Here is a 9,879-nt window from a genome sequence, read left to right on the forward strand (position 1 = left end):
ATAAGGTTTTGATTTTCTGTAAACAAACAATATATAAACAGACATGTAGTAGATAGATAATTTTATATGTACCTGATAAAACCAATGATGGATATGCATTTACCCTAATACCTGTTCGTGAAGGAAGGATAATTCTAAATTTTTCACTAAAATGTCCATAACAAACACCATGACGTTGATATATTTGCATTGTGGTTTATCCAGGTAAATTACTACTATTTACTTGATCAACCCATTTTTGGAAAGGAGCGAGATCATTCTTTGAGAAACGATGTCTAATTTCCGTAGTAGAGTTTTACCCCGGTACACTACATCTTTTACTGCACTGACGCATTGTCATCAATTTTTATATTATCTTATATATAAAAATGAATCGCAAAATATGTTCCTAAGCGCATAACTCAACAACGCCTGGACCAATTTGGCCAAATCTTTTTTTAAAATGTTCGTTGAAGTTCAGGGATGGTTTTTACGGCGAGAAAAATTAGAATTATTGCTGGAAAAACCCTAAAAATAGCCCTTTTTGTTTGAATTTGTTTCGTGTATCAGTTGACAATTCATCTGTCATCTGTCAAAAGTCATCTGTAACAGACAACTTTTTTTTTTAAATTTGATATGACTTGAACTCAAATCCTTTTAAGCCGTACAAATTGTTTTATTTATTTAAAATTTGAATTAAATTTTAAACAAATAAAAAATTTTAAATAAATAAAACAATTCGTACGGATTAAAAGGATTTGAGTTCAAGTCATATCAAATTTAAAAAAAAAAGTTGTCTGTTACAGATGACTTTTGACAGATGACAGATGAATTGTCAAGTGATACACGAAACAAATTCGTATATCTGTTTTGTGCAGAGTGTTTAGTTAGTTAGTGTTTGTTTAGTTCGTGATTAGTGAAAAAATAATTTATATTTGATTCGCGTGAAGCGCGAGCGCGATATTCAACTAATAATCGCGCAAGTTTGAATCCAGCTGCTTTCAGTTACGATGTGTCAATTGACTACAGTAACTACCAATGTGTTGTTATTGGTTCTATGAACTTGGTTTGCTCACACTGTAAGGCATTAAAATACAAAAACGAAGCCAATGGATTGTGTTGCGCAAATGGTAAAGTGAAATTGATACAATTGGATCCACCACCAGAACCATTGTACTCATTGGTTTCAGGAATAGGAACAGATTCTATACACTTTTTGACACATATTCAACAATATAACAATTGCTTTCAAATGACTTCATTTGGGGCAACAAATGCAGTTCGGGAAAATTTTATGCCAACTTTCAAGGTATGTATTATAGCAGTTACTCATAATTATTTTAGCGAACAAAATTTTCTGTCACCAAAGTTAAGATGTGTTACTAATCTTCAATTTCTTAATCATTACGAAATATATCACTTAGTCATCATATTATATGGTGATTCAGTTTCAGTGACCCTTTTATTATATTTTATATTTGATAGATATTAGTTAAAACTAAATATATACTTTTTAAGATCAAATATTATTTAAGTTTGATCATTGACAATCCATTAATTTATACCACACCATAATATTTTTTTTATTTACAGATACAAGGGCAAATATATCACAGAGCAGGTTCACTGTTACCAGTGTCAGATAGCGACAACAAATTCCTGCAAATTTATTTTATGGGCAATTCACCACAAGAAATTGATCTGCGTTGTGCACATAACAATTTAGTAAAAAGGTCTATTGTAGAACAATTACAAACTTTATTTCATCAACACAATCAATTGATTATATTGTTTAAAACTGCCCTGGATCTGATGCCATCCGATAATCACAAAATTGTAATCAGAGCTGATAAAACACCTGCAGGTCAACATACAAGACGTTTTAATGCACCAACTATTGATGAAGTTGCTATCGTTGTAGTTGGAGAAAACTTGGAATCCCGTGATATTGTTTTACATCGTCGGAATTTTCAATTACAACCTATAAAGGAAACACACCGCTCATATGATGCACTGCAATATCCCATTATATTTTGGCAAGGTGAAGATGGCTACGATTTATCAATAAAAATGATAAATCCCATTACAGGTAACTAAAATATTAGTTTAGCTATGGCGATAATATCTCAGTCACTATATTATGTATTTTAATTTTATATTTGAATGTTATTAAAACAAAATCTGTTTACAGGTTCTGAAACCAACAAAAAAGTCAGTTCAATGAACTATTATTCATACCGCCTAATGATTCGGGAAAATGCAGATAATCACATATTGAAATGTCGGCGATTATATCACAAATATGTTGATGACATGTATGTTAAAATTGAAACGGAGAGATTAACATTCATCAGGTTGAATCAAACCAAACTCCGATCTGAAGAGTATATTCACCTTCGAGATGCGATTAATACTGATGGAAATGCACAGAATGTCGGTCGGATGACTATTCTTCCAGCAACATACATCGGAAGCCCTCGGCATATGCACGAATATGCTCAAGATGCCATGTCGTATGTTCGTCATTATGGTACAGCAGATTTGTTCATCACATTTACATTCAATCCGCAATGGATAGAAATTAAGCAGGAGTTATTACCTGGGAAATCATCCATTGATCGTCATGATATTACAGCCAGAGTCTTTAGACAAAAGTTGAAATCTTTAATGAATTTCATCGTAAAACATAATGTGTTTGGTGAGACACGCTGCTGGATGTATTCTGTGGAGTGGCAGAAACGAGGATTGCCACATGCACACATTTTGATTTGGTTGGTTGAAAAGATAAGGCCAAATGAAGTTGATGCAGTGATATCAGCTGAAATCCCTAATGTACAAGTAGATCCTGGATTGCATGAGGTAGTTATCAAAAACATGATACATGGTCCCTGTGGAACTCTTAATCAAAATTCACCGTGTATGATGGATGGTAAATGTTCAAAACGATATCCACGGACATTAATATCGGAAACAATTACTGGTAATGACGGTTATCCATTGTATCGTCGCAGATCGACAGCAGACAATGGAAAATCAACAATTGTCAAATTAAATTAACAAGATATTGAAATAGATAATCGTTGGATTGTTCCATATTCACCCATTTTATCAAAGACATTCAAAGCACACATCAACGTTGAATCTTGCCATTCAGTGAAATCGATTAAATACATTTGCAAATATGTAACCAAAGGGAGTGATATGGCTGTGATTGGAATTGGTGCAGAGAATTCTAATGATGAAGTTACCCAATACCAAATGGGCCGCTATGTCAGTAGTAATGAAGCAGTTTGGCGAATATTTTCTTTTCCTATTCATGAGAGACACCCTTCTGTTGTTCACTTAGCTGTGCATTTAGAAAATGGACAAAGAGTGTATTTTACAGCACAGAACGCAGTACAAAGAGCTGCTCAGCCACCATCTACTACATTAACCAGTTTTTTTGAGACATGCCAAAACGATGATTTCGCACAAACATTGCTATATTCTGAAATGCCAAAATATTATACCTGGAATCAATCCTCAAGGAGATTTATACGACGGAAACAAGGAAAACCAGTTCCAGGATATACAGATGTATATTCCACCGATGCGATTGGCCGGATTTATTCAGTACATCCAAGCAATGATGAATGTTTTTATTTACGACTGCTATTAGTCAATGTACGTGGCCCAACATCATTCTAATAGTTACGAACTGTTGATGGTGAATTGTGTGGATCCTACAGAGAAGCCTGTCAACGTTTGCAATTGCTTGAAAATGACGCTCATTGGGATCAAACTCTCAATGATGCTGTAATATCATCACACACTCATCAAATACGAACATTGTTTTCTATAATCATATCTACATGCTTCCCATCAAACCCAATTGATTTGTGGATCAAGTACAAAGATTATATGTGTGATGATATTTTGTATCAAATACGGAATAGAATGGGAAATCCAAATATACAAATCAGTGAAGAAATTTACAATGAAGCATTGATTTCAATTGAGGACATGTGCTTGATAATGTCAAACAAACTATTAATTCAATTAGGCCTGACCGCGCCCAATCGTCCAATGCATGACGCTTTTAACCAAGAGTTGCATCGAGAAAGACTGTATGATCTCAACGCTTTGAAAGAATAAATTCAAACAAATCTTCCACTGTTAAATGAACAACAGAAGTATGTATTTGAAACTCTTATGAAAGTAACAAATGATGAAACTGGAGGGATTTATTTCTTAGATGCACCTGGTGGTACAGGAAAAACTTTTTTTATTTCATTAATATTAGCAACAATTCGCTCACAAAATAAAATTGCACTTGCACTCGCTTCGTCGGGAATCGCAGCAACTTTGCTTGAAGGTGGTCGAACAGCCCATTCAGCACTAAAATTGCCATTAAATATGCAAAGCAATGAAACTCCAACCTGCAACGTTTCGAAGAACTCTGCAATGGCAAAGGTTTTGCAGCAATGTAAATTGATTGTTTGGGATGAATGCACGATGGCACATAAAAAATCTTTGGAGGCTTTAGACAGAACCTTAAAAGATCTACGTAGCAATAATAACCGATTTGGTGGTGCAATGATTTTATTAGCAGGAGATTTTCGTCTGATATATGTGATATGATATATTATTATTATAATGATAATAATAATAATAATTATGATTCACATGATTAACAATAAAGCGATTACTTACTTTTCAATCCTTATATATGTTTTATTTAATTATTTTTTATTCACAACGCCCTATCACCAGGGTGATGGTTCTGTTCAGGAGAATTTTTTAAAATACGTAGGCACAAAAACTGCCACATTACAAATCTTTTTGACAGGACGAAGTCTGTCGGGTCAGCTAGTTACTCCATAATAATTAATGTAAAACAGAAAATATGCACAACGTAAAACGAAAATTTCGTGATCTAAACAAAAACCATAACCTATAAACAACAAACATAAAAATGGACGCCCATAGAAAATGCTGATTTCACACAATTTGATCGACCAATCACATTTCATGTTAGTGGCGGCACCAGGAATTTAAACTAGCCAATCACAATTTGCGATCGCAGCGCTACACTTGATTGAACTAAACAAAATATTTTCCCAAGGAAATGCCTTGGGGCCTCCGCCTATACCGTGAAATTTCTATTTTTTCTATGTATAGTATCAAAGTTTTTTTAGTAATGCGTCGTAAATATTTGTGACGTTAAAACATTACAAGGTTGCTACATCAACTCTGAGTTTTAATTCAGTTTCGCTTCGACATACAAAAAAATTCTAATCCAAATAAAATAATTGAACAAAAATATTATGAAATATAATTTATTTTAACATTATAGTACATCTAAAAACTACAGTTAATTATAAAGACGCAATAATTTATAGGTAAGAGTTAAAAACTCTTATCACTATTGTTTTCAAGAATTTTGCATATGTCTGACAGCTGGTCACCGTCCGGTTGTCAGATTTACGCTAAATTATTCAAAATATTAGTTATAATTATTACAGGTCATAAACCGACACACATTAGTTTAGCCCTTTATTTTGATAAATTTTAAGTTGCTCCGTTATATACCATATTACTTTGTTTGAAAATGCCGAAAACAATAGATATTCAGGGTCACAAATTGATTGCGACTTTAACAGGTTATTTCGAAAAGGAATGAGATACCGGAGGCCCTCTTTTGCCGGTAAATTCGGTTAGAGAGGAAGTTATTGATGATATTTAATAATATAATATAAGTTATATAATAAAGTATAATAATATAAGTTGCTGACGTGCTAAATATTACTGCGGGTAACGTGAATAACATCGCTTACGAAATGAAGAATAATACGTTAGATTCACTGAAGAAATTCGTCGCAGTTTAGTAATTTTTTTCGAAACAGATAACAAAGAAAAAGAAGACACGGACTTCTTCAGATCCACTGTCCAGTTACTAAAGAACTTTGACGGAACTCCAAATAAAGTAGAATGTTTTACTAACCAAATTGACAGATTTTATTCAACCATAAAATACCGTTAGACAAATCTGAGTTCCTAAAGAAAACAGTAGAATTCCTCGGTTATATAATAACCCCTAACCGTATCAAACCCAGTCCAAACAAAGTTGAAGCTATTACAACTTTTAAACTTCCTCAGATCCAAAAAAGAAATCAAGTCATTCCTTGTACTTGTCGAATATTACATCCTGACTTCAACAAATCATTTATCTTAACGACCGACGCATTTAGTTATGCTATTGGTGCTGTCCTTTCCCAAGGAACCATAGGCAGTGATGTTCCAATCGCATATGCCAGAGCTTTAAACCCCTTAAAGTGTAATTACTCATCTATTGAATGTAGAATATATATATATATATATATATATATATATATATATATATATATATATATATATATATATATTGTCAGCAATGAATAAAGGTTATGATTTACAAAACCTAATAAATAATTATTCCAACATTTGCGTTTTTCCATCAGCTTTCGTTTTCTTTAAAATATTTATTATCATCTTGGAATGAGTAACCCAATGAACAATATATATAAATTGATACATCTCTTCCTTGATTTTGTTATATGTTTTTAAAAATTGTATTCTATATAAGTATATATAGTTCTTCATGGTGTTACTTGATAAATATAAATGAAATATTTAATTGCATTTTATGTAATCTACTTTTTTAAAAATAAGCCTGAGAAAAGATACATAGTAGATCACATTACTGAATGTTATGTTACTGAGTATTACGTCTTCCTTCCTATCATCGCATTTTTAATCCAATTGCAAAAAATTATTGCAATAGATCTTCAGGTCGAGGAGGATATTTAAATCAGAACTGTCTGGATTTATGGAAAGAGGCATTGTTGAAAATAGCATCTTCGGTTTGTGTGAGCTCGATCAGACACATTTAAGAAGAAATTGACAAATGGTAGAATCTTGAGCAAGTTTTTGATAGATTGGAAATAACCAGCTTAGTTATTCACTTGATTAGTGTTTCTGAAAGTGAGAATGATTGAATAAAACCTTATGAATGTTGGTTTATGATTCAATGCTGACGATTACCAAGACAGGATGATGAAAGAGGAAATCATTAAAGGTCATTATACAATTAATATATTTTAGCTGTAGGGAATTGTATTATAGAGTGTGAAAGCTTTATGAGCATGTGTGTTGTTTGGAATATACATGAACATTTGGTTAACATGTACGAGGAGAGAAATAACACTAACGGTTTTACAGATATGGCAAATGTATTAAGGAGAATGCAGTGATTAAATGTAGTTTTATCAAGAGACATGTATACAGATAGCAATAGGATATATTAAGTATTTTAAAAATCAAAAATTGTAAAGTGAGCATAGACCTCTGTACCCTCGAATATGCTACCCCATTTTCTCAGATTTGAGGAGGGAGGAGTTATATGGTCGTTAATTCCCGGTCAGCGCAATAAATGTATAACCTTGAATATTATGCTGACCAAGTAATATATATACGGCAGTAGGCCACAAAGCAAATCAGTCTAATTTGGCATTGTATTGCGTGCAGTCTTGTTATTCGTTAGTGTAAAATTCTTAATCTTTATCTTAATTAAATGAATTTAAAGACAAATTAATGCAGTTTAATATTATTACCTCTTGCTAGAAACTAGAATTTAGTACTCTATTAATATTTAAACTGAAAAACAGTAAGTAGCAATAATTACTCTAACAGCAATAAATACAAACAGTAATAAATAATAAATACAAACACTCTTATATACCTTTTCCTGATTAATTTTTAATTTGTGTTAATGTTGGTCTTTAATCTGATGTTTTCAAAGAAATATTATATCAGCCATATAAATATATTATAACAAATATTTACTCTGGAATACTAACAGAATGGCAAATCGGTAGTACAAGCTAGCTTTAGGTAATTAAATAAAAATAAAAATTACGTTTAAGAGATAGTATAAAAGCAGTCATTAAGAGTGATTTCGGCCAGTAAAATAATAAGTAATAACTGCAAGAACAAGATGAAAATATCACCCCTTTCAGAATTTGTGTTTTCTTCTGTTGTGTACCGGATATGGATTGTAAAAATTGCAGTGATAATTACGGTTACTAGAATGATTATTGAAGCTTTTATGTGTTCAACTTTCGTTAACTTAAGACCATTTATCCCTGCAATAATATTTGGTTATTGCGTATGTACCTTTTTAATTAGTGTGTTGGATACTTGCGTGTCTTTTGATTAAGTTTTCTCTTTGAAAATGTACTAGCGAAGTCATGCTGGCATCAAGCGGAGTGAGTGGTAATCAGAAGGCTCTACGTTTGGCGAGGACGCTGGGTGTTGCAGAACTTCGAGTTTCAACAGCGTATCTTTCAGAACTCTTTCAACCTGTTGTAATGTGATAGTATGGCTTTGGCTTGTCACTTTTTTTTTCTATATTGCAGCAACAGGTCTCTCGTTTTGTCTAATTGACATCGACAGATATCGAAAGTAACGGTTTTAGTCGGTCTTGGTAGCTTATAGATCACTGATTTCTGTATTACTAATTTCACTATGTGCACAGGAAGGCTTTATAGTTATGAATATTCCAGTTCGCCATCGATGTGGATAGCTGTCTTGAATTAACCCATGACTTTTTACACAGGCACTTTTGAATCTTTTATATCATTTGCAAACATCTGGAAATATTGATTCGTAAACTCTCTGAAATCTCTTTGAGAGTTTGAGCTAGATTTCGTCCAATATTTCTTGTAATGTGTCCTTCCTGAATTTTTTGGATAAATTGCCATAGGTATCAAAATCACCACTTAATTTATACTATGATGGACATGAACATCACCATAAGTTTCTAAAAATATTTGATGGTCTTCGTCAGCAGATTTCTTCACCTCAAATAACAAAAATAATATTTTGAAATAATATTGAAATATAAATAATTTTGAATGTTTTGTGGCTAGTATACATGACTCCTTACCCTGAAGAACCCAATAATAATTAAAAGAACAACTATTACTCTATGAAGAGAAATATTGCTTAACACAATTAATAATAATATATTATAATAAATTAATATATAATTATAGTATAATTATCATCATTAGATATCGCCGACCAAGATACATGCAAGTATCTAATGCAATTAGGTGATTTTATGTATATTTTAACTTTTTAGCTTCTATTTACATTAGTAATAATTTTGGTATGCCATAAAATTATCGAATCTTCCTATAATTCACTAAGAAGTATTGAAATACCAGAGACAAAAATAACGAAACGAAGTATGGAATTTATGTTTCACGGTAAAATAATTGATGGATGTATTCTTTTTATTTATACTATCACCTTCATTGGCAATTTGACATGGCACATTGGCGGTAAGTAAATTTATACTTTTATTGTTTTAAATTCCTATTTAATTAACTTTTAACTCACTGGTTTCTAGATGGAAAAATGAAAACACCAATAATTTTTTATATGTCCAAACATTATCCTGAGCTGTTCAGTTATCCAGTTATATTTCTTCACATCTGTTGGTTTCAAATAGCTATGGTTATATCAATATTTTTGTTACAGATTATTCCTGCTGTTATTTATGGATTTCTTTTCAAAGTAGGATCAAAAAATATCTTTAAAATTTAAATTATTCATATTGGTGTTTGTAGCTCGACAATTTCATCACTATAATTGAAGAATATCATAGCTCAAGCGCAAATAGAATTATGAACAAAGAGTATCATAAGAATATCACTATACATCTAGCTTACGTGTATAATCAGCATTTAACGTTGGTGACGTAAGTTTTTATATAAAGAATACAAATATGAATATCATTAATAGATATGCGTTTTAGATGTATGAACCAATGCACAAACAATATTATAGTTAAATGTACAGGAGGTGCTATTTTAC

At 31.9% G+C, this 9,879-nt stretch overlaps 1 protein-coding gene across 1 annotated transcript; it reads left to right on the top strand.

Moving 5' to 3' along the window:
* The first annotated feature begins 1,598 nt into the window (after positions 1–1,598).
* LOC143204684 (uncharacterized) lies at positions 1,599–3,150 on the top strand. The gene is made up of 2 exons (XM_076417398.1): positions 1,599–2,068; positions 2,171–3,150. Exons 1-2 carry the CDS (start codon positions 1,654–1,656, stop codon positions 3,034–3,036), a joined length of 1,281 nt encoding a protein of 426 aa, XP_076273513.1. The 5' UTR covers positions 1,599–1,653; the 3' UTR covers positions 3,037–3,150.
* The last annotated feature ends 6,729 nt before the right edge of the window (positions 3,151–9,879 follow it).

This window comes from Rhynchophorus ferrugineus, unplaced genomic scaffold (genome assembly GCF_030347505.1).
Source record: "Rhynchophorus ferrugineus isolate W39M unplaced genomic scaffold, kcgeb_rfMv2 rfM11, whole genome shotgun sequence".
NCBI classification, from domain to species: domain Eukaryota; kingdom Metazoa; phylum Arthropoda; class Insecta; order Coleoptera; family Curculionidae; genus Rhynchophorus; species Rhynchophorus ferrugineus.

Coding starts and splice junctions, on each gene's coding strand:
- LOC143204684 (XM_076417398.1), top strand. CDS start 1,654: ATGGGCAATTCACCACAAGAAATTGATCTGCGTTGTGCACATAACAAT. Junction 2,069..2,170: donor AATGATAAATCCCATTACAG/GTAACTAAAATA, acceptor ATCTGTTTACAG/GTTCTGAAACCAACAAAAAA.